The sequence below is a fragment of the Daucus carota genome, chromosome 7 (assembly GCF_001625215.2).
Source record: "Daucus carota subsp. sativus chromosome 7, DH1 v3.0, whole genome shotgun sequence".
Taxonomy (NCBI): Eukaryota; Viridiplantae; Streptophyta; class Magnoliopsida; order Apiales; family Apiaceae; genus Daucus; species Daucus carota.
In genome coordinates this window covers 5,110,171-5,136,020 of record NC_030387.2, presented here as the reverse complement: position 1 = coordinate 5,136,020, position 25,850 = coordinate 5,110,171, and the positions used below count along the sequence as shown (strand labels likewise).

General features: G+C 35.0%; 2 protein-coding genes across 2 annotated transcripts; one reads left to right on the top strand and one right to left on the bottom strand.

Annotated features, from left to right (window-relative positions):
* Positions 1-1,329: 1,329 nt before the first annotated feature.
* LOC108195997 (uncharacterized) lies at positions 1,330-12,088 on the bottom strand. The gene is made up of 11 exons (XM_017363042.2): positions 10,117-12,088; positions 9,769-10,008; positions 7,004-7,133; positions 6,184-6,336; positions 5,794-6,038; positions 5,619-5,688; positions 4,075-4,281; positions 3,174-3,406; positions 2,487-2,565; positions 2,268-2,405; positions 1,330-2,094 (listed from the first exon to the last, which is right to left on the bottom strand). The coding sequence occupies exons 1-11, from the start codon at positions 11,841-11,843 to the stop codon at positions 1,885-1,887; spliced, it is 3,432 nt and encodes a 1,143-aa protein (XP_017218531.1). The 5' UTR covers positions 11,844-12,088; the 3' UTR covers positions 1,330-1,884.
* A 3,399-nt stretch (positions 12,089-15,487) lies between these two features.
* On the top strand, positions 15,488-24,032 carry LOC108195994 (nuclear pore complex protein NUP98A). Its single transcript, XM_017363039.2, has 12 exons — positions 15,488-15,645; positions 16,290-16,373; positions 17,378-17,683; positions 17,913-18,476; positions 18,577-18,804; positions 18,903-19,549; positions 21,419-21,500; positions 21,580-21,640; positions 21,980-22,118; positions 22,457-22,573; positions 22,749-22,923; positions 23,084-24,032. The coding sequence occupies exons 2-12, from the start codon at positions 16,355-16,357 to the stop codon at positions 23,761-23,763; spliced, it is 3,018 nt and encodes a 1,005-aa protein (XP_017218528.1). The 5' UTR covers positions 15,488-15,645; positions 16,290-16,354; the 3' UTR covers positions 23,764-24,032.
* Positions 24,033-25,850: the final 1,818 nt, after the last annotated feature.

Sequence of the window (25,850 nt, the reverse complement as noted above, 5' to 3'; positions counted from 1 at the left end):
AGGCCAGAACCACCGTATTTTACGCTTCTCTTGAGGAATAGCCAAAAATACATCCTAATACGTTTTCTAGACATAATACGTACTATCTCCGAGATTTATTTTTTTAATTTTTTTTTACAAATGAAAATTTCATATTTTAATTTTTATTTGCAAAAATAAAATTTTAAAAATAAGTCACGTATCTATGCGGTCAATTAACCTTAAATGGTGTGCCCAAAGTTAACGGGGCCATCTAATTTGGGATGAAGGGAGTATTTTGGAGAATGAATTATTAAATAATATTTTTTCTGAATTTTCTGGAAGACTTGTACGTGTTATAAGTTATATTGTTAGCAATTAGAATGAGTATGTAACTGAATAAATTTTTTTATATATTTTTCCAAAAACATGTACCTATTTTTTGGATGGGTAATTAATCGAAAAAAAAATTATTTATTTATTTTAAAATTATTATTATATACATTACGACATCATATCAATCCACGTTAGTTAATATATATTATTGTCAATTCAACAATAACGATCGTCATCTTTATCCTCTCATCAAAATTTGAGAAAAAACTTTCACTATCACAAAATGAACGTAAATGGTCCAAATTTCACATTCTATAATTAAAGGACTTATATAGCACACAAAATGTTTTATCGTTCTACGCTCTCCATTTTTATCCCATATTTTTATTTTTATGCGCACGATTATGCTCACCGTAACTCCCATCAATCACCACTTGGCACTTATGCATACCTTTAATACTTCAATGTCAAAAAATAATACGACTATTCATTTAACATTTTTTCGAAAATACGACTATTCATTTAACTTAATCACACATTATATGATTTTATATTACTGTCATTTTCAGCATTCTATGAGGTTTATGCATTAAATATCGGTGACACGTATAATTATGTTGAGCGGATGAATTTCCCCAAAATATTTATATATTCAATAATATTATCCAAACTTTTTTACACTTTTACCACCATCTATGATACCCTACATTTCTAATTACATGTTCTTTTTAATTTTCCAGAGGTCAAATTGACTAATCTTCTACTAAATATTAAAAACTATTCGTTTAATCATTTTGGAAAACAGAAAATTATTTATTAAAATAGACTATGGACTTGTGGACTTCAATGGTATAATTTTTATTACTTACACTAAAAGTTTAGCCCACGTGAATCTCAAACTCTGGGTCCACCCTGCCTAAACTAACAATTCCACTACGTATCCTAGCAGTTGTGCATGCTACATTCTGTCCACAATACGCAGGGATGGGGTTTACAATGCAAATAGTGATCCAGCAGATATTATGGACAAGTAAATTCAACGTATGAGCAGATCTTTTCCCATTTCTGTATAAACCAACAATCGGCTTTTTACCCTACAGTCAAATATCAACTCTGAAAAACATCTCCACCGACTAGAATCCTGATCTGCGGATGTATTATAAGTCATATTTAACCAAAATTACAATCCCAGCACATTAGTTCTGCATAAATGGACACCATTTTTTCCCACAACAATGTAACTTAACCCTAGGCAAGCAACCTTTCAGTTTCCACAGCTGTCATGAATGCATTGTGCGCCTCCATGCTGCAGATCTGCAACCAAGTTTACAAGTTACCGTAACTCTTGATAAAATTTGACAAAAAATGGTAACATCATTTGGAGAGCTCTCCTTCCTGGCTTAGACTGCACTGCAAATCCATTCAAACAAACATCCAAAGCGAGCTTTTAATCTGTAAGAACCAAACCTACCCCAATTTGGCAGTTGTGAAAGTAGCATGTCTTGTGTCGCTTAATGACTTCTTTGACGCCAGCCTCTAAAGACATCACCACAATGACCATTTGAACTTTGTTGTCATACCCACATTTCATCATGAGTACCTGTTAGATCGACTTCTTTCTGATCCCCAGGGCTGAGAGTTTCCATATGACCTCAAAATTTCGTCCCAATTCCTCCTGCTTCCACTTCTCTCAAAATGATAACTATGGACATCTGCATATGTGCCAGACACGTTGCTTTTTTTATGACTGTTTCTCACCACTTCCTCTTGCTCATATCTTTCTTGATCAAACCTTGACCGCTGTAAAAAGTGCCAAGCCAAGCACGAGTTATGGATAATATATTAATATCTAAAAATAACAATCAGGTAAAAAAGAAAAATTAGAAAAGCAACAGTGTCCTATATCAATATAACAAATTCAGACACACACAGCTTGGTGTAAAAACTAATATATATAGAAAGAGAAGTCACACCTTGACAGGGTCTGAGAGCACTGCATATGCCTCTCCAATCATTTTGAATAGCCGCTCAGTATCTTTGTGGACCTCTTCTGCTATTTCCTTCCAAAGACCATCATCACCACTGTCACTTCTATTTAAAAACTGGCCAGCCTACATCAATACAGCAGAATTTCAGAATTCTCCAAATATAACAGCAATGGTACTGGTGTAGAATTACTATAAGCGAAAAACCTTGTCAGGATGATGCCTCAGTGCAGCTTTCCTATATGCCTTCTTGATCTCAGATGTTGCAGCAGAGCGTTCTACACCCCTAAGTTTTCATTGTAGAAGCAAGTTTGTTAGAAAAAACAATAGGTTTTGAGCACCCCGAAACAAAAAAACATTACATTAAAAACCTATGAACTAGTAAATAAAACACCATACAGATTTACAAATCTCATATCATTTAATAAAATCAAGACGAGCTACATTCATTTTAGATATAGAAAATAGTAGAATGAGACTGCTCAGTTATCCATCTAGATGTCAACTAAAATTCACCTACAGGTCAAGCGCTAGATGATACCATAGCTCCAATTCAACAAACTTACAACAATGAGATTTGTACAAACATGTAAGGGCACTAGCTTGCTTACTAATTATCCCTATCTTTGAACTTTGTCTATCGACATTTATAGAGTTATGGTGAGAAACTGCTGGCCATTTACTTCTAACTTATGTTGATTTTATTATAGTGAGCTTGTATGGGCACCACTAGAACAATAATTTCTAATCCAAGAAAACCATAACCTTTGGCAAAATAAATTTAGAAGAGGATTTCTTTCTGGGTTACTAATGTACTATAAATATAAATTCGATGTTTACATAATACATTTGGATTTACTTAAGCAAATTACTGAGGAGCATAGAATAACATACAGGATCAGGTACATATTCAAAGGAATGCCTTCTCTAGCTTTTTCTTCCATCATATAGACCCGTTGTTGAGTTTGCTTTAGCTCATTAATGCGGTTCATTCTATCAGAAGCACCAAACTGATTACCCTTGTCCTCTACATGCCTCTTGAGAAGAGATTCGAGTCTATGAAGATCTGTAGATGCTTGTCCAAAATCTCTAATCATCTCAAACAAGGTGGCTCGCCTAGAAATTGCCTGCAAATAGGTTATGCAATGTCAACAATACATGGATTGCAATAAAACTGACAAAAGATCACTACAGAGAGATCAGCCACCGCCTAAGACTAAAAGACAAAACACCTTGATATCTTTAGACATCATAATTGTGTTGATGCACATATCTGTAATATGAGAGCGTTTGAAATTCCACTATTATATATTTTTAGCTTTGTTACTCAGACTCTTCATTTTGCCTTCAGAACCCATGTTAGACACTCGACACTTAGACATGGATATAGACACTTATTTTAAGCCAAAAATAGGTTAAATTTTAAAAAACTGCCCAGTCCTATGCTTGGACATTATATGGTGGACATTTCCGGCCGAGTCTGAGAAACAAAGATTTTTAGACTTCAATATTTGAACATTTAACACCTTCCACCTATGTCTCTGTTCAATGAAACCTAATTAAGCAAATGAAGTATCTAGACACACTCATTAGCTGTAACCCTACACCTAAATTTGAGTTTGTACACAGTATCGCTATGTTGTGCCTTCAACAAAGTATCAATATCACTTTAGTGCCCCTTCAACAAAGTATCCCGACGATAATGTCATTGGCATTTCCCTGCAACCTCGAGACCGGTCTAAATCTTACAAACAACAAATGATATGGAAGTTTGAAAACATATTCTAAAGGACACCTTTGCATAACTTCCGTCTAGGGCTATAGCTACGTTGCAATCTGAAATTGCATATGCGATTTGACCCATTGCTTGATATGCAGCAGCACGATTACAAAAACAGACAGCTGCATAAGGGCGTGACTCTACACTGCATGATAAAGCTGCAGTGTAATGCTCAATAGCTTCTGCATGTCGGCCAGATTGAAATGCTTCATTTCCAGAAACCTGCAACCAAAACGATAGTAAACGGATTACCACAGTTCAAGATCAAAAAATAACTGACAAAGTAGTTCATCATATGTATAGAAGTAGAGAAATGAAAGGTTGCAGTAAAGCAAAAAGGCAGAACTTCAACAGGGCTTATGCCATGTGAGTGAATGACTAACATCAAACTCTTATATTCTACATTTCGAGATATATGAAAGTATGCGAAATTTCTCAAGTAGATGCTATATTTGGCACGGCCTTGCTAGATTGGTGGGATTTTCTTCTAATTTTTTGCCAACTTTAGGGGAACCAACTTCTTAAATAGTCAACTGATTTTACTTTGACTCTTTAAGCCAAAATATAATTACTTTCCCAAAATCAGCCCATATGATTACTCTTCTGAAAACGAACTATAATAGATTACAAATGGATAGATAAATAAATGTTATCAGTGCAGACCACAAACAAACAGCAAGCGCCAGTCAGCTGAGTAAATCTATCCTTCATATACAATATAGCATTCAAGACCGACTCAAGTCAGACATACACTCTCACCACATCCCACCCACAACTAATTATCACGTCACTCACTAATTATTGACACTAGCATGACCCAAACAGTAGCTACTGGGACAGCAGCTTACCAGAGTGGCTACTTGTAACCTAAGTTAATCAGACTCGGGTTCGGAGTGTCCGGCACGACACATATCCGAGTGTCGGATTCATAAATCTCGAAAATTTAGGACACAGGGACACTGTCCAAATTTCAGGCACGGGTACGGGGACACGGCAAATTTTAAATAAATAATATATTTTTTATATGTTAAAAATAAATTAAAAAGTATATTTTTATTCATTGTTATTATATTTAATGTTATTTTGAGAAAATATACGGGTAGAGTTTGTTCTGTGGTTCAATCTCCTACTATTGCTACTTCAGTACTTCGATTTGACTTCTTTTTTGTCCTACAAGATAGAGTCTCAACAACTAGATGCATGGTAGGTCCAACACAGTTTAATTTCCTTCTTTCCAGTCTCTCATATCATTCAATTTATAGGGCTTTCTACTTTATTCCTGATATAACACTTACTTCGAGTATGGACAAACAACAAAATGTGCAACCATCAAAGCAAGGGACCTATTGCAGTTTTAGGCCCATCCACCCATACCATAAGAAGAATATACACCAGAAAATTTCTGTATTAGCCAATATAGAGCCATAAAAGGTATTATCTTATACATAAGAACATACACACATGACAGATGTGAATACACTGACAGACATGCAAAAGCTTATCATAATATTATCAACTGATAAAGCAGAGAGACAATAGTAGAGACAAACTGGGCACACCTTAAAACGCAACAAATCTTGTATAGTGCAAGCTAATGGTATCACCGACTCCAGGGATTGGTTTCCCTTCCTGCGATGTTTACTTGGAATCATAGAACTCATAATACCAATTAATCAGACATGATTTATTGAAGCTGCAAAGAGATTTAGTATATATGTATATATTATGTTCTACCTTTCTGTAATTAGCACAGGTTCCTCAAGTTTTTTAACAAAATCAAGAGCTTCATCCATCTTTCCTATATAGAAGTAAGACTTAGCGATGAGGTTCCAGCGCCATACCCTAAAGGAAGAGCTTGCTCTTACGTTAGGACCCTCCACATTATTCTGTCTGTTATCAGCACCAACTACGGAGCTATTAATCTTTGCAGACTCCATGGTCTCCTCACAATATTTAATCACCTCATCGTATCTCCGTAGCTGTAAAGAAACAAGATGACATCACCGTGAAGAATATACCAGCAGAATATGTTGAAAATCACATACTTGCTCGTACAAATGGACTTGGTTGCAATACATGGATACTTTACTTGAACTTTATAAGCATTATCAGATGGTAACAAACCATGAAAAGAACATCTGCTTTCATTTCCTGAAGCTTTTCCGAGTATGGACTTATCATCAAACCCTCTTCAATTCTCGCCAAGGCATGCTCGGCAAAATCAGCAGTCTCTTGTTGCAAAAGGTCAGCAGATTGCTTTATGCACTCCAATATTTTCTGATTCAGATGGAAGCTAAGTTCACATATCACTAGAAACGAACTCTTTTTCAATATTATCAGGGAAGTTTATCAAACGAAGGGTTTTCAGTAATTACATTCAGTAGGAGAACATTCGTAAAGATAATAAAGTGAAATCAAATCTTACATAAAATAAACACCTGAAAGGAACTACATAACAACAGAGAAAACACAAAATCACATTTTAAAATAAGTATCTATCAAGCATCAACTTCGAGAAAATTTTAAACTTAAGACGTAACTACAATTTTTTCTTTTGAAAAGCAGGCTCTGGCTTAGAAGCTGTGACATGCTCATTAATATGTTTAAATTTATCTAAGAACCGGTTTAAAGTTCTTCCCCCCTCCCCCCCCCCCCCCCCCCCCCCCCCACCCCCCACCCCCCCACACACACACAAACACAAACACCCACTAAATTATCATACACCTTGAGAATCTTTGATATATCAGGTAGATATCAAAAATGCCAAATGGAGTTTTCAGTTGCATGCAAAATATAGTCAATATTAACATGATTACCTTGCCTAAAAAAATTGTAGATGCTCTGAGGCTCTGACCAATATTATATATTGCATTGCAGAATAAAATACATTAAAAGGCATAACAAAGCTTGGATATTGCTGATTAAAAATTACTGAAAGCTATACCTTTGCTTTATCTACTCCCTCGGAGGCCTCAGCTAAATGTTTACTGTCCAGGCAAGCACCATTTCCTGCCTTCAAGCATTTCATGTAATGAACCGATGCATTATCTGCTTCCCCTAGGGCTAGATAACAGCTACAAAGAAAGAGATCCAGAGGTTAGTAACTGAATAAAGCTGGCACATAAATTTATCCAAGCGTAAACAAATAGCTCATATGTAAATAATTGGATGATGAGATGATCTCCAAGTGTTACACAAGCTTTTCGAATAGATAGACGAGTACTAGTAGATTTCACTGTACAGATGGATCTTATAATATCAACCAAATTGTAAAAGAGCATCAAGGTTATACTCGACATTCTCAGAATAAGGTATATTCATTTTATAAATATATTGTAATCAACACATCCAATATTGTAACTGTTAGCAGGCATGTAGCTCAGCCCACTTTAACCTAGTGCATATCATCACATTACAAGTGGTGTTTGTGTGGGTGTGGGTGCAACTTGCTGAGACAGAAACCCGACTCGAACCCGACCCAACCCGAAACCCGATTTACTGAGACAGAAACCCGAAAGTGACCCGAAAATCACCCGACTGACCCGAAATGGACCCGAAATGACCCGAAATTAGAATTTCATGTGTAATAACTTCAATTTTCAATTTTACTCAGTTTTAAGTGATTTCAGCTTGACCCGAAATTGACCCGATTGCTGACACGAACACGACCCGTTACCCGAAATTGCCACCCCTAGGTGCAAGTATACGTGATCTAATCACATACCCAGACATAATATAGATTTAATCACACAAGACACGGCTAACTATAAAGGCTTTCATGAAATAACAAATACGCAGTGCAAAATAATAATAAGTACATAAAATGAACTTAAAAAAAAAAAGTGAAAAGCTGTAGCTCAGACAAATAAATCTCATTATCACGACGAGTTCGATGCATCAGGTTATTAATTTTTATACAGAGAATTAACAGAATTTGACACCCTTGGATCTCAACTTGAATGACAAACACGTCATGCTGTACATTTACAAATATAGTGAATCAGTAATGATCTAACCTCTGGCATATTGAAAGTCTCTCACTAACTTATTTGTAACCAATTAGTGAGATCCTATAACTACTACCTTAAAAGTGAATTCTGAGTTGTCATTAATTTAGGATGCCATTCTCCCTCGCATTCTCTCTCTCCAATCTTTAAACATCCACTATAAGTTCTCTGTTTGATATCAAAACCACTTTTTTCTACATGAACCCTCAGTTATTCTGTAGATTCCTGACATTCTATCTCGAAATCTGCATGTCTACTACAGCTGCTGATGCTCTTGTCAAACTGATTTATCATAGTTGTGTAAGAGAGAAATATAGAGAGTTTTGGAGACTTGTGCTTGGAGATACTCTAGAAAGAGGTCCATGAGGTGTTGCACCAGTGTAGAAGATACGACATAGGTACTCACAGCTCAGAGCATACAGAGGCATGCAAAAAATCAAGGGGTTTAAAGCTCATTGTATAAAAAGGCAGAGTCCTTCAGGTGTGTCAATGTACCACAACATGCAAGACAGACGAAGTGCTCAACTCAGTCTTTCAAAACGGGGAATATATGATATCTTGAATATGTCACAATATTATAATAACCATACACATGCTTGAATATTGATAGTAGACCTACATGTATCATACAGAGGCTGCACCAATTTAAAAGGTTTAGGTGTTCACAGTAAGCAAAAATCATTGCTATTTCAGCATACTCTACTATTATCTGACTTTAAATCTGCAAAAAAATAGTTATCAGTGTAGCTTAAGCATAACAATCTATCCAAGACTGATCAGTAAAAAGTGTTTCCATTTTTCCAGTACACGAACTCTTACAGATTTTGCAAACTTATGTATTATTGTACAAACATATAAACTTGAGGTACAGCACACTTTTGGTCAGTTTGTTATGATTTTAATCTATTAGGGTACAACAGAAATACACTGTATATTTCTAATTTACATTCATAATATAAATACATTATTCAGTAAGACAATTATCTTAGAGCTTGTTTATCTCAGCTTTAAGACTTGGGCCTAAAGCCGTTTTCGATGTTAGGCTGAAAAATGTCCGTCTGTTTAATAAGCCAAAAGCTCACTTAATGTTAAAAATAAGCCCATTTAAAGCCTGAACTTGGTAGGATGTACTTTTCTGAACAACTTATTTTAATTATGATTTTTCTAATAAAAGTCAATTTCACTACTCAAATAAATAATCTATCAAATTTAATTTCATTATTACATTTTTAATAACTCACGAGCTACTTATAATATAAAATTACCCAAACAAACAATTTAAGTTGGGCACTTATCACATTAAGTCACTATAAGCCATAAGTCATTATTTTAAGTCTACCCAAACGGCTCTTAGTTCATTGGTAATATTTCATAAATATAAATCTTTCTCAACTTTATAAAAAATGTATTAGCTCTCTAATAAATTTTGAATAAAGTATTGAAGTATTTGTGTGTACAGTTGTATCATATAAACAGACGAGACAAAATATTTAGAAACTACATTATAATAGTAATATTTAACACCTAATAATCAAAATAAATGTAAGACATCCTTGTGAAGTTGTGTTACTGGCTAGTAACTTCCAATAACACACAGAAGGCTACTATGATTTATGACTATATAATGAAGACATAGATAACTGCATTCAAAGTCAGATAATAGAAACTTGGCAGACAGTTAATTAGGGAAGGAAAATTTTACTTTGCGGCTCGTAGTTGCACCCTAAGAAAGCTAGGATCTAGGTCAGCAGCAAACATACAGTCCTGTAGTGCTTCTCTCATTCTTCCAGAACACATAAGTGTTGCTGCACGGTTGCTATAGCAAAACACCAATGCACTGATACAACTTTTAGATGTCTCAGTTTTTGACACACAGTTCACGCCTTTTGTGTAACACTCTTCTGCCTTCAACAGATCTCCGTTTGCATATGCTTGATTTCCTCTGAAATACCACATTAAATTTTGACATATAATAAGAATAATTACACAAGCATGAAACTGCAATATGATTAAAAAATAATTATAAGCTTCTATCAGGCAGAGATTAAACCTTAAGCGCCACTTCTCACAAGCTTCCTGTGCTGCGATGCTTGTAGCAGAGGAAAAACTTACTTGCTTTACCTCCTTTTCTTTAATTAGTTCAGATTTATTTTCACTTTTACCAAATAACTTCGATTCATCACCCTTCCGACCCTGCCAAGGGGACGGATTGGAAGATGTTCCAGAAATCGGGAAAAATGGCGAAGTGGACGATTCCAGGGGAACTTTGTCATTTACAAAAGAACTATAAGTATCATTGCCCACTTTCAATCTATGCTTCTTTTTGTAGTGCCGTGTATCAGCAGATGATGGAACATGATTAGAGGAAGATGCAGCAAAGGTGAAGCTGCTACTTCCAGTATCTTCGATACTTGAAGCAAAGTTAAATTGTGTCTTCCCATCAAGATCCTGCCTCTCATATGATGAACATGAACTGACCTCAGTATCACCTGCAGTAACAAAGGTATCACTGCTATATTCCAACTGATCAACCGCAGACTTAAAACTCTCAGTCTCGGCTCCTGAAATGGACTCCTCTGATGGACCTCCAGCAACAGAGCCTTTGTCAAAACAATCTGTACCAGAGTCACACCCAAAGCTTGTAAAATTTATATTACTTCTATTGATATTCAGCTGATTTGTTGCAGCAGCCAGATCTTCATCTATAGTGGTATTGGAGACTGTTGGATGTGATTCACTAGACACGTAACTGTCGTCAGGATATAAAACCTCATCTGATGTTATGGAAGTTTCTCTTGAACGGGTACTTTGAGCTACCGTCTCTTGATATGGAGAGACATCCATAGGCGAATATGCTTCAGAAGAGTCGCAAGTTTGGCGAGAACTTCCTTCTCCAAAAACAAATTCTTCATCGCACATCACATGACCTGCAGTGGTCTTCCTGGGGTCCCATTTCTTCTTTTTCAGTTTAGCTTCTTTGGTAGAATCCCCTCTTGATTCTCGGTTCCTATCATAATCCGAAGCTACATATTCTTTTAGGTTAGGGGTTTTGAACTCTACATACGGTGTTCTCACTTCATCATTGTAAGTCATCCCCACAGAAGAAGCATTTAAAGTATTCATAGCTGGCCCGAAATGCATTCCAGGAGATGAGGATGCCAGCTTAACATCCCCAGCCTGAAACCCATATCTACCCTGATGCGACTCATTATAAACCGAACCACTCTTATCACCAAACCCGATACCACCCTGATCCGATGCCATAGACTCCTTAATATTCAGTTTATTAAACATATCCGGAAGTACATTCTTCGAATCACCACTCACATTCCTCATAGCATCATATCCTAAACCTCCTCCGCCAGCCGTCCCAGAGTCCTTAATATTCAGTTTACTTATCTGATCCGGAAGTTCCGTATCCAAACCACTATCCCTCCTCAAACCATCACTCTCACTACTCTTCTTACCGCCAGTCTCAAACACAAACATTCCCTTACCACCACCACCCCCATCCGAAATATTCATATTCCTAATTTTATCGAGAAGCGGATCATGTGTCATTCCACTAGCACTAGCTCTAAAAACAAACGGATTCAAAGTACTGGTGCCACTACTCATTTGCGGGTTCGCAGAAGGCGTAAACGGATTAAAACCAGGATTAGGTATCGAAGTGTGTGAGGCGGCAGCTGCTGATTGTTTCCTAACCTTAACAAATCGAGGCCTGGAAAGATGAGCTGACGACGCTGATCCTTTACTAGATTTAGAATTCGAATTCATTTCATAATTCGATTTGTTCGTGTTATTGCGTGTATTTATGTTGAAAAAAGAAACACGGAGCAAAGAATCTAATACAAATTAATAACGGAGAATCTAACCGGTGAGATTGGGGTTGATGATTGAGAGAGCTGGAGACGAATCGGCTTCGTTGTTTTCTGGGTTTGTGATTGGCGAAAAACAACAAAGAGAGGTTGATCCTTTGGAGCTAAGGAACACAAAGGGGGCTACAATGTGTCACAATTGCTGAAATAATTGTCTTGAGATACTTGCACTTAAATATAAAATTAAACAGGAGTTATATTTTTTAATTTAATGAATTTGATAGAATACTATTATATTTTTTATTTATTGAAATAAAATAGATTAAACCTATGGTCTAACAAGTATTTTTTTTTTTTTATGTGGATGCATCCATGCAATATGCATCATTATTTCGTATTTGAGGATCCATCTTTTATTACCACGTTAAAAGTTACGTGACTAATGTATAATAAGCCGGGGTGTAAAATACGAGATTCAGAACTAATTGGTTAAGATATTGATTAGCGATTAATAAAAAAAATATTAATCGAATCAATAATCAGAACTAATCTAATATTATTTATAGTATCACTAAATATATATATATGTATATATATGTATATGTATGCGTGTGATTATTTTCAAAAAATCCTACGAATTTTAATATTTATAATTACAATTTTTGATCAGTTAATTCAATTTTTAAACGATTAAATATCAATTCGACCTGATAATTACCAAATCGCATCGAAATCTATCGAATTACCAATTAATCGGTTAATCGACCGATTATATCAAATTTCCAAAAAATATTAAATTGAGTAAATATTTAAACAGATGGCTAACTATGAAATTAATTAGAAAATTAACATCAGAGTGCATATCTTAACTTAATAGTAATAAGCACTTTTTAATATTATATTATAACAATTGTAATATATATATATATATAACATCTAGCATTAGGCATATCCGTAATTTTACTTATAATTTTATTGATATAGTTCGTGGGAATGTTTTTATCCTTTTTTTTACCCGTTTTAAAGTTTAGGATTATAAATTGATTTCTCAATTATAGTCTGGATATGAATTTGATTTTGATTCGATGTCAGAGTTGGATAAAATTTGTTTGTTTCTTTGAGTACGATTGGGATTCGATTCTATTTTTTTTAAACAAAAGTGTTGATTTAATAATAAAAAACCAAACAGCATCTACACCAATGATCGAGTCGAACAAACTGGAAATTGCAATCGCGTGTTCTCATGAAAAGACAGTTAAACGATATTTTGAAGATAAAGTATATATAAATACAAGTACCCGCTCCATGCATATTCGTTGATCACCGGCACCCTCTTCATTATGCGCTAACAGAGGCTATCGCTTGAGCTATCGACCGGAACTGCGATTTCATACAAACTTTTATCACCAAATGAAGATACCCACTTGCAATGAAGAAGCGAAAACAAAGCTCTCACGAGGGAGAGAAAACAACCTTAAATCGATTTGGATTAACTTGTATTTGATTTGGATTCTGATCTGGATATCTATAATTGATTTTTATCAACCTTGAAATCGATTTGGATTAACTTGTATTCGATTTGGATTCAAATCTCGATATCTATAATTGATTTTTATTTGAATAAAAATTCAGTTCTGCCGAATTTTAACATACGGAATATAAATGATTTGATATTTGTGTAATGGACGTCTAATTCTATTTGATTCATTTTGAACATTCTGTTCAAAATAAGAGACAATCTACATTTTAAGAGATAAGGTCATGTTAGTTCAAGTTTGCATTAAATCTAAGGTATATAAACTAAAACAATTGTTAACAATGACAATAATTTTAATAATTATACAATATATGTTCGAGCTTACACCTTCAAATTAATGATCTTCACGTCTTCGTCTTCGTAAAAATTTGCAGCCCAACAAATAATTTGAAATATGGTACATTAATCTTTTTTAAATTACATTCTTCATTCATAAAGTCATGTGATGTTTTTTTAAGTTTGAAAAAAATATGAAGATCCTGCTGGCAATGATAAGCACAGACAACAAGGTAAATCAAACAATATCATAAATCATTGATCCTCTTTCATTACATAAATGTCAAACATTAATGATGTGATAAATTTGTCATGTTCGACTTTGACCTAGGATGATTACTCCATTACTCCCACTCCTACTGATGTGATCCCGCTGAATATATCTCCATCCATCCCAACAATTTCAATGTTAAACACTTTTCATTTTTGACTGTTTTTCAATAAGGTTGACCTATTATATTATCGTCTTCTAACTTAAATAAATTATCAAGATTTAATGTTGATAAATGATAAATTAGTTAATTCATAACCTAATTTGCAAGAAGAAAAATACTAGAGACCCTACAAATTTACTCATCTCCATCCACAATTTTTGATTGATTTTATTCCAATAATAATAATGGTCCCTATATACACGTAAATCATCTAATTTACTCATCCATCTGTCAAATAATTTACGAAAAATTTGGGGAAAAAATTAAAATGCCTATTACAACTCTCATAAGATAATAACAAGTTATACTTTATTTTCTAGATTTCAATTTTCATTCGATCGATTATGAAATGTCATAATTAATATAATTACACGCTAAATTGTAGTTTTCAGTTTTTTGATTTTAAGCCTATTATAGTATATATACTATTTTAACTAAAAATTATTTGATACTCATGGTTAATTATTGTATTTTTTATAGATATAACAAATGTTGAACATGTTGAAGGCATGTTATTACTACATGCTTTAAGTCATCCGAATCCAATATATCTATATAATTTTAAGTTTTTTTATTGAATTTAAAATATATTAAAACGCTTAAGTAGTGATATCATTAAACTCATTAGTATCGTTTAAATCGTGATGAAAGTTTTCAAATTAGATGATTAAAAAGTACTGAACCAACAGTCATAACATGAAAGTAAACTTTTCTGTATATGATGGATTCATCCTTCAAGCCATATTCTCCATTTATTCATGTCAGATGTCGATGTTATTATAATAAATGATTTGCTATTTATCGTACATTTTTTTAATAACAACTAATAAGTGAAATGATACTAATTAATAAGTGACATCTTAAATAATTGCCGTTTAATATTTATAAGTTAGAAATGATATAACTATCTATTTTTTTAAAAATATTTTGTCACATTATGCTAATTTTTTTTCTTCAAAACGAAAGATGATTTTTTAATCTCATATATAATTATTATTCTAGTAAATATCGAAGGATTTTATATATCAAAATTAAAATCATATTATTCTAGTAAAATTTCATATATATTTATCAAAATTAAAATGTTAAAATGTTAAAATAATAATTAACCTTTCATAACAAAATAAAATTTTCTTGTCAATTAATATTTCAATTTTAATTTTGACAATTAACCATGCCACTATTAGAACTGGAAAATAGACAATAGCGGAAAATGAACGCAAGCATCCGCCGTCCTAATATCCATTCATAAAAAAATTAACGACCAAAATGTTTATTTATGTACATAAATATAAAATTAGGTTATAATTGACGTTAAAATAGTCTAAAATTGTCTTCGAACTAAAAATAAAAAACACCAATAATATATCGCAAAAGAAAAAAGGGCAAGAAGACGAGAGAATATATGTACATACAGCCACACATATATATAGTTTAGCCACAAGTAAACTCGATCCGTTATTCCGTTGTATATTGCCCTCTGGGATCAAACTTTCTCAACTTCTATCCCATCGGTGCGTTTTCTAGGTTTTGATTTTGTATCTATACTGTGTATCTATCCATTAGGGTTTTCATTTGCTTAATTAGGGTTTCAACTCATCGATTAGGAGTTTTGTTGCATCTTCGCTGCTTGTTTACGCTTTTACGGAGTTTAATTTATGCTTGTATTGATTCGTGTATAGATCTATTGCGTTTGTTTTAGATTTGTGTTCGTTTTGATTGCGATTCGATTATATGTTAATTTTGGATGTGTCGATGTATGTATTTATATAAAAATTTATTTTGTTCTTCGTTGCTGTTAATTTCAGTGTTTTAATGCTAATTTATGATGTATGTAGTCTGACATGGATTATGGTGTTGATTGAGTAATTGTAAGTTAGGTAGGAGTATGTTGTATTTCACACTGCTATTTTGCTAATTTATTTGAATTGAAGTTACACAGGTAATATAATTGAAGTTCTTACATTGTACATCGAATTTCTGAATTTTTACAGAAAAATCTACTGTGTCAGTTATTGGAAATTTATCTTCTGATATGATTGTGGTTTTATTTTGATGTGGATCAATAATTGTGTGTGCGAACTTATTTTCCGGCCTTGTTTGTACTTAGCCGAGTAATGTGTTTTAAAGTGTTTTAATTTTTTTTTTCTGGTTCTAGTGAAAGTTTTGGGTGGAAAAGGCCGTGTTTCATTTTGGAGTATAGCTGAAATACAAAGCGGAAGGATGTTTGGATCGACTAATCGTAAGTCTTATATACTGGTGTGCTTCTAGATGTGTTAAGTTCTTGTTCTGACAAACAAGTCTTATTTTTTAGTTCACTATTACTTTGTTGATGTGTTTAGTTCTTTCTTTGACAATTTATATCTTCTATGGTTAGGAAAGGATGTACTTCAAAATAATGATCACATAAAATGTATTGTTTTCGAAACTAAATTATGCAAAAAAATAAATATCTTTCTTATGTTGTGAACAATTCGACCTAGGTAGTATACCAAATTAGAAGCTGTACTTGCTTCTTATTTAAGCTTTTTTAGCAGTAAAGCACCCAAAGAACTTTTTCTTGTTAGCATGTTCAGAGCAGAAAATGGTCTAGACAGTGTAGAAAATAAGGATAAAGTGAAGTATGTGTACAAAATCTCCACCAAAAATTGAAATAAATCTTCAGATTCATGGTGACAACACTGTTCACCAGGTGCAATCCTATTATAAAGGAATCTGCTTAATATCCATTTCCTAATAAGAGTCACTTAATCTGTTGCAGTAGTGAGTGATCTTGTTCTGATTAATAAAGATACTAGATAAATTCCAACCCATCTCTATATTCATATGCCAATCTTCTAGATTATGAGTTATTGCTATGGTATTATGTTAATGTAAGAGAGATTTGAGGCTGTTGTTATATTTTCAATCATTTAGTGGGTATATTGGAAAATCTACACAATTTGGACATACCATAAAATATCTGCATCATTGGAGTCTTCTCAATGAATAGTGACTTGAAATGCAGTATGTATATATATGTTGCAATATACCTTACTGCTCGTGTAATAAAATTGAATGAATGGTTCTTAGATTTCGCTTATTTTGGCTCAGTAAATGTGGACTAATTGTGACAGCAGGTAGTGTATATTAGTGCAGAATTATAATTTAGCATAAAGTTATTGAATGTGGACAGAAAATAGTTAGACAGAGGGAACAAACTGAAAATATTGATTGATATGTTTCTAATATTTGAATGCTGGACAGCTTTTGGGCAGTCATCTACTAGCCCATTTGGCACTCAATCAACCTTTGGCCAAGCTAGCAGTGGAAGTAGCAATCCATTTGCGCCAAACCCCTTTGGTAGCACAACACCGTTTGGCACACAAACAGGAGGCTCACTTTTTGGTGGTAGCGCCACAGGTGTGTTTGGTTCAAACCAAGCTTCATCGCCTTTACCTTCAACACCAGTGTTCGGTGCTTCATCATCCCCAGCATTTGGAAGCTCTGTACCTGCTTTTGGAGCTTCTTCTACATCAGGATTTGGTAATACTTCATCTTCATCATTTGGGGGTAAGCTTTTTATATTAAACATGCCAACTTTAAATCTGTTACCTGTCCAACTTGTTTATGATTCGATTCTGTTGATGATATCTTTTTGCTACACCATTGAATTGCTGCACATGATATGTTTAAACAACTATATCATTGTTCATGTTCCAAAAATTTTCATTTGTCTATAAGGCTGGAGAATTGGAATTCTAATTTAGTAAATATTCTTAAATGAATTTAATTGCTGCAGGTTCCTCTGTATTTGGGCAAAAACCTTCTTTTGGTGGCTTTGGATCCTCAACTACCCAGACAAGTCCATTTGGAAGCACATTTCAACAGTCTCAACCAGCATTTGGGAGCAATTTATTTGGATCTACACCTTTTGGTGGATCAAGTCAGTCAGCATTTAGTGCTCCTAGCACTCCTACATTTGGTTCATCTAGCACCCCTGCATTTGGTGCAACAAACACACCAGCTTTTGGTGCTACAAGCTCCCCAGCCTTTGGTTCCGTCTCAACACCAACTTTTGGCAGCACAGGAAATGCATTTGGTGTTTCTAATGCTCCCGTCTTCGGATCAAGCAGTCCAGCATTTGGGGCTGCAAGCACTCCGGCTTTTGGCGCGACAAGTGCTCCAGCATTTGGCACTTCAAGTAGCCCCTCATTTGGTGCCTCAACAACTCCTCCTTTTGGAGCCTCTAGTCCTTCTTTCAGCTTTGGGTCAACACCAGCATTTGGTCAGTCAACATCTGCATTTGGAAGTACTCAATTTGGGGCTTCTCCTTCACCTTTTGGAGCTCCAAGCTCCGCATTTGGTGAGCTTTAAGCTCTGTATTTATTTTCGTGATAGATGTGCCGACATTAGTATTCAAAACCTACTATTTAATTAATATTTAAATTGTTTGTTCCATTTAGGGGCCCAGACTTCTTCACCAGCATTTGGAAGCCCAGGTTTTGGGTCATCAACTTTTGGAGGTCAACGTGGGGGAAGTAGAGTGGCCGCCTACACACCGACTGCTGAAGCAGATGCTGGCACTGGTACACAGCCTGCTGGAAAACTAGAGTCGATATCAGCGATGCCAGTTTACAAAGATAAAAGTCACGAGGAGCTTAGATGGGAGGATTATCAGCTGGGAGACAAAGGTGATTTCTTACTCTGTTCGCTAATTGTTATACTGCTCATTGCTTAAGAAAGTTTATGTATGTGTATTTCATGTTAATGAGATACTGTTATTTGTTAGGTGGGCCGAATTCTGCTGCTCAGCCTGCTGGTGCAGCTGGCTTTGGAACCAATACTCAGCCTAATCCTTTTAGTTCCTCATCTACGTTTGGTCAAGCATCTGCCCCTGCAAACCCATTTTCATCCAATAATGCCACAAACCCTTTTGGTCAAAAATCTGCACCATTTAGTACTCCTGGTTTTGCTGCATCTACTTCTGCTTTTGGTTCTTCTGCCTTTGGGAGCACGACCAATGCAAATCCTTTTGGGTCCACATCATCAGCAGCACCTTCTTTGTTTGGTTCCACAACATCGACATTTGGTGGTACTCCTGCATCTCCTTTTGGTTCAGCAGCTACGACGTCTGCGTTTGGAACTTCAACATCTATTTTTGGCTCAACATCAGCTCAGGGAACAACATCCAGTCCATTTAATAGTGGCTTGAATTTTGGAAATACCCAACAATCTCCTCTCTTTCAGTCTAATACACCTTCAATTGGGCAATCAAGTTCAGCTTTTGGCCAGACTCCTTCCTTTGGGCAGACTACACCTGGGTTTGGTCAGACCAATATGTTTAATACTCCATCTACTGGTTTTGGCGCAAATATGTTCTCTACTACTCCATCACTGTTAACAACTAGCAGCCAAATGGGATTTGGTCAGACAATGGTGAGTTTCTTTCGAGTTGATTTATACTTTAATCAAGGCATGCATTTCCTTTTCTTTTTTAAAAAAAAAATTCTGTTATGTATTGAAATAGAGACCGGAAAACTGCATTAATCAACCAAAATTAACAATACATCTTTGTCACATTGAGCTAAGAATATTAGAAATATTAGAAGGCAGGGTTGTCATCCCTATAGCAGTTATGTTGGGTCCTTGTAAGTTGATCATGTACCTGTAAAATGCAGGTTTTTACTCTTAATGATGTATTTATATGATATACTGTGCCTAGTTAGAGCTTTTCTTTTCTTCAAATTCTTTAAATATGAATGTCATTAGTGCCTAGTTGACCATTATGCATAGAAGGATTTAAATAATTCCTTCATTGTAATTAGCTTGATGTACTTCCAAGTTCTTATCCAAATAGTCAAAATTTGTTACCAGAATCATTACAGCCATAGCACCTTATGGTGGTTGTCATCACATCCCCAAACTTACATATACTTCCATAATATTTTGATCTTTGTTATATTAATAGGTTATAAAATATAAGCATATTGATCATGATCTATATTCTAAACTCCAGCTAGTTCACGTTTGTCTGATTGTTAATTTTACTTGGCATTTTCCATGCACTTGGCTTGCAATGCCCAGTGACCACACTGGAGAGCCGACTCATAGTGGTCTCATTTTCCTTTATTGACCTGGAATTTGCTAAAGCTAGTAGTAGACTGATAGAGGTATATATATTTTAGTCACCTCACATTAATCCTAAGAAGCATGGACTCAGATACGGTGACACGGAAGACGGGTACGGGGACATGGGGATTCACCAATTATTGAAGAGTCTTGGACACGGGACTCGGCAAATAAAATATAATTTGTACTTTCAGAGAATATATATATATATATATATATATATATATATATATATCATGATAAGAGTTGTATAAGCAAAACACTCAAAAAAAATTCATGATAAGCAATGAAAGTTTCATTCTCTGTAACAAGTGGAAAACTAATATTAGCTCATTCAACATTTTTTATTCTCTTTTTCTTGTGAAAGAACAACAAGAACAGAGCCCAATTCTTGTCAATGGATAGAGTGGTTTGGAATTGATAATGGCTTTGTGTAATGATAAGGGGTCTGATTTGTTGCAAGAATATTAGGTTTAAAAGATGTGTTTTCGGTATAAAATATTTGGGCATCTGTATAAAGAATGTTGCGTTTAAATTAGTTCTATCCGATGTGTCATATAGATATGTGGTGATGGCTCCAGTACAAGGCAATAGCCAACAGATAGCTTTCTTCCTTATGAGAAGCAAAACCTTCGAATATATGAAGCCTAACAGACCAGTTTTGATAATATTAAGTTGATAGTTGATACAAGGCAAAGTACAAAGTTTTGACATTATGAATTGGATGTAATTCTGTTATGAGCCAAATGAAAGCCTAACAGAGTAATAGGTTGGATGAATGAGAATGAGAATGAGAACGCGCGATGTGCAAAGGTTGGTTTATGTACTGAGAAAAAAATGGAGGGATGGTGGATGTTTGGGAAGGATGTTCATATCATAAGTTTATCACTCAGTTCAAGTGTAACTAATGCAATATTGATTCTCTCTGGTTTGTATATGGTTACTTCTGCCTTTGTCTACTTTCTGTTAAAGGCATGATTAAAAATATGCCTTGAGGGGTAGTGGACTTATTGTATCTCTTGTTTGGTTCTCGTCTTCTCTATATATTTAAAGCCTTATGAAGATTCCCTTTTGGTGTCTTTGTTTAGAAGCAATGCTTATATAGTTTGATTTATGCGCTGAATGTATATACTCCTACTAATCTTATTGTAACTATATATTTTTGTATGAAAAAAGCCCTCTCAGTCATCACCTTTTCAATTAAGTCAACCATCTCAAAATGCGGGAGCTTTTGGAAACTTTGGTCAGACTCAAGCAGGTAACGTTTACTGCTTGAACTGTTTTTAAATTATTTTATTACTGATCTGCGTACTAACAAAATCTATTTTGACCAACAGCTGGTTTGAGTGGATTTGGTGGTACACCAGGCATTTTTGGTCAGAGTAGCTATGGACAATCGTATGTCTTGGCTTTTTTGATTATTTCCTTGTCAATATCATGTCCATTATGAAGTCTCAAGTATACAAGATTAATAGAAATGCTAGTATCATCTTACTTACTATTGGTGCATTTGCTGATTTACCGAGAATGATCAACTGTTCGATGTAATAATAATGCAACCAATTATTTCTACCAGTCTTTATTTATATCGTTAATACAACTATCGTGATTTCATTGAACAATTGTTGTCTTTGAGACTTGGTTTAATATTTTCCATTAATGTTAGTTGATAATCTTTATAGTTCTACCAGTAAAGTTTGTCACGTGTTTACATCTTTCACTTGATCACTTGGACAGGTCAGCTACTCCGAACACTGCAGTTGTACAACAAGCTCCAGTATTAAATCCCTTTGGTACATTACCCGCAATGCCTTTGATGTCCATCGGGCGTGCTGGAACTTCGCCTTCAATTCAATATGGAATTTCTAGTTTGCCTGTAAGTGATAGTTTGCTGAAAAGAAGTAACAGCAGTATCAACAAATTTTATGTTACTATGCTACTATTTGAGTTCCGACCCCATCCCCTCCTTTATTCTAATAATTAGCTATGAAAGATGCCTTTGAGATACTTATATAGAGATGGAAAATTATTTTTTTACACCCTCCCCCATGCCCTCTTCACCTATGCTAGGCGAGTATGTACGTACTCAAGGCCCACAAATCCATGTGTGAAGTTAGTTACAGCTCAGCTTCATCTTCTATGTTAATATCTACTACATAATGTCTTTATGGAACATGAGATGATCATGATGTCATTGCAAATTTTCACTAACAGGTGGTTGACAAACCTGCTCCTGCCCGAATATCTTCACTGCTTACTTCTCGACACCTTTCTCAGAGGCGTGTAAGGCTGCCTGCCAGGAAATATCATCCCAAGAATAATGGTCTAAAGGTAATTATATCACACTTGATAACATGGTCCAGGGGTTCTTGCTGAACTTCTAATGTATCATAGTTTTCTGATTAAGTTGTATTTATTGTTTTGATATCAATATGAGACTCAGTATTCGCATGGAAGATAATGATCAGTCTTGTGTTCTGGACCAATTTGCCGAAATTTTCTGCAGGTTCCTTTTTTCAGTGATGATGAAGAAGCACCTACCACGCCAAAGGCGGACACTCTTTTCATTCCACGGGAGAACCCTCGAGCTCTGGTAATTCGGCCCTTGGAACAGTGGCCTGGTAGAACAAATGGGGACAAAAGATCTCTATCAAAGGAGCACACCCCTGTACAAAAGAGTGGTAATCTGTTTTTTACTTTAGCATTTGGTTTAGTTGCAGTCTAGATTCACAATATTGTTTCCGAAAAAATGATCTGCAATTTTTGAGAAGCTTTCTGTTTATGGCCAAAAGCTAGAGCTCTTCTGGATGTTTTAATGCCCGGCTTGCCTTTGCCTTGCAGATGAAGATATAGCAAATAATGGCCCAACAGATGAGCAAAGTGATCGCGTTAAATTGGGTCAAAAGCCTAATGGGGTCCATGATGAACATCTCGTACAGAAAGATGATGCCTACATTACTTTAACTGGTCACAGGGCTGGCGAGGCTGCCATTGTTTATGAACATGGAGCAGACATTGAGGCACTGATGCCAAAGCTCCGCCATTCTGACTATTACACAGAACCTCGAATCCAAGAGTTAGCAGCAAAAGAAAGGGCTGAACCAGGTTTCTGTCGACACGTAAAAGACTTTGTTGTTGGGAGACACGGTTATGGAAGTATCAAATTCCTTGGGGAGACAGATGTGCGTCGACTTGATTTGGAGTCACTTGTCCAATTTAACCACAGAGAAGTTATTGTGTATATGGATGAGAGCAAGAAGCCTCCAGTTGGACAAGGACTTAATAAACCTGCTGTGGTAACTCTCCTTAATGTGAAATGTTTTGACAAGAAAACTGGCCGCCACTTTACAGAAGGTCCCAGGATTGATAAATACAAAGAAATGCTCCGAAAAAAGGCCGAGGATCAGGGTGCTGAATTTGTGTCTTATGACCCGATTGAAGGAGAGTGGGCGTTTAAGGTCAGTCATTTCAGCAGGTACGAGCTTAGAGATGAAGATTTAGGTTTAGATGACTGGGAATGAATGCAAATATTGTTTGACAAGTCATGGTCAATTGAATGCCAGGCAATGGGACTGGATCTTATATCTAACAGTGGTTAGACTTGCTTTCATGTTGTTGTGGCTGCTGTATTTTCTCATCGACAGGCTTTTGATTATGTTTTCGTAGTTGCTGTCTTCTTTTTCCTTTGCCATAATTTGTTAATGGAAATGATTGTTTTCTAGTGATTGGTTGGATGGACTATGTCAACAATTTTGATTGAAGAACAAGGGTGGTGATTTTGTTTTATTAGCGCCGACTGTTCTTTTTTCCTATAAAAATTTTAATCCTCTCGGTATAGCTTTATTTTATCATTTATATAATTAAATATGTTTGAATAAGATTTTTGACAAAATACTGCCTCACTCGTGCAAATCAGTAGCGGATAAGAATATAAATAAAGAGTTAAGTTCTATGGAGTACATAAAAACATTGGAGTATTGGAGTACAAAATCATAATTTTTTAGTTTAATCATAAATAATATCTCTGATTATCTAAATTTGTATATAATTTATCATTTATAAGTAGTATTAAACATAATAATCAAATAATAATTTATATCTTTCAACTTTAAAGAGCGTTAAGATTATTGTTCTGTTTAAAAGTTATATTGCAGAACATAATGTCCTACGATTTATGAAAGTAATTGTTCTATCTTTTGATTACAATGTTTATGTTGTAGAACATAATCTGCAGGTTGTCGGATGTTTACAAATATTGTAGAACAAAAAAATTAAGATTTAAATGACTAGATTATATTGTATCAATCTTGTACTCTAATACTCCAATATTTTTTGTACTCCATAGAACTTGACTCTATAAATAAAATTGTTTTAATAAAACATCATTTAAAAACAAAACTGATTAAAAAATGGGCAGCATTGGATTATAAGGAACTTAAGGCTAGGATTCGATCTTTTGGTTTCCAAAATATCATTAATTCGATCTTTTGGTCTCCGAAATATCCTTTTTGATCTCCAAAACATCATGGTCGGTCTGGACTTCTTATATATATAGGCAATGTGTTGGACTTGTTATATACACAAGCAAGTGATCGGATAGAAATCTATATTATAGACACCAAAGACTGTTTGGTCGGGGATAACTGAGGAAGGGAAAAGGAAACAATTAAAACGATTATCGTTGTGAGTGTTTGTTTTATTAAAACTGTCATTGCCTTTTACCTTTTTTAGTTTTCGGTTTATCCAATATATCTCCTTACCCATTCACCACCAAATATTTCCTTTCACTTTTAAGGATGGCAGCTTTATCCGACTCGATGGATACCCGACCCGTTCTGACCCGATTGGATCTAAACGATCCAGACCCGAAACCCGATCCAAACCTGATCCGGACCCGAAACCCTATATATATATATTGTGTGTGTGTGTTAAATGTATAATACATATATTGAAATATTATGAATTATTAGTTATGTATATTAACATTTTACTTAATTTTATATGCTCGAAGACGTCACCGACGATTGATTCCAGTAACGGAGTTGTTGCTGGTGGTGAATTGGATGAGAATTGTAGTTTAGATTTGTCGATTCGGCGGAATGAATCGAATAAAGTAGTGGTTAGTAAATTTCAGGGGAGTGAATTTGGTGTTTCGAATTATGGTGCTATTAAGTTGGAGTGTGAGCGGGCATTTGTTAGGTCCGGACACGGTTGTAGAGGGGGGTCGAATATAAGAGTTTTGAACACTGACAAATGAAGAGGGGAAGCCATACTTATAGGCAAACCCCTAAGGCAAAGCAAGGAAAGACAAATACAAGCTTGCTAAGCAAATTATAGCTTGCTAAGACAATCTGAAAGCTAGGCAAGACAAACTAAGGTTAAGCAAGACAAACAGAGCAGTGGTAGACAATCTGCTGGATTGTCTTGCAATTAAACCACGATAAGACGAACAGTAGCTTTGTCTTGGAAGCTAACACACGGCAAGACAAACCTTGAGTTTGTCTTCTCGTGCCCAAGAGAGCCTTTAGAAGGTTCGGTAAGACAAACTCAAAGTTTGTTTTCCCGTGTCCTGAAGAGGGCTGTTAGACTCGGTAAGACAAACTCTTTG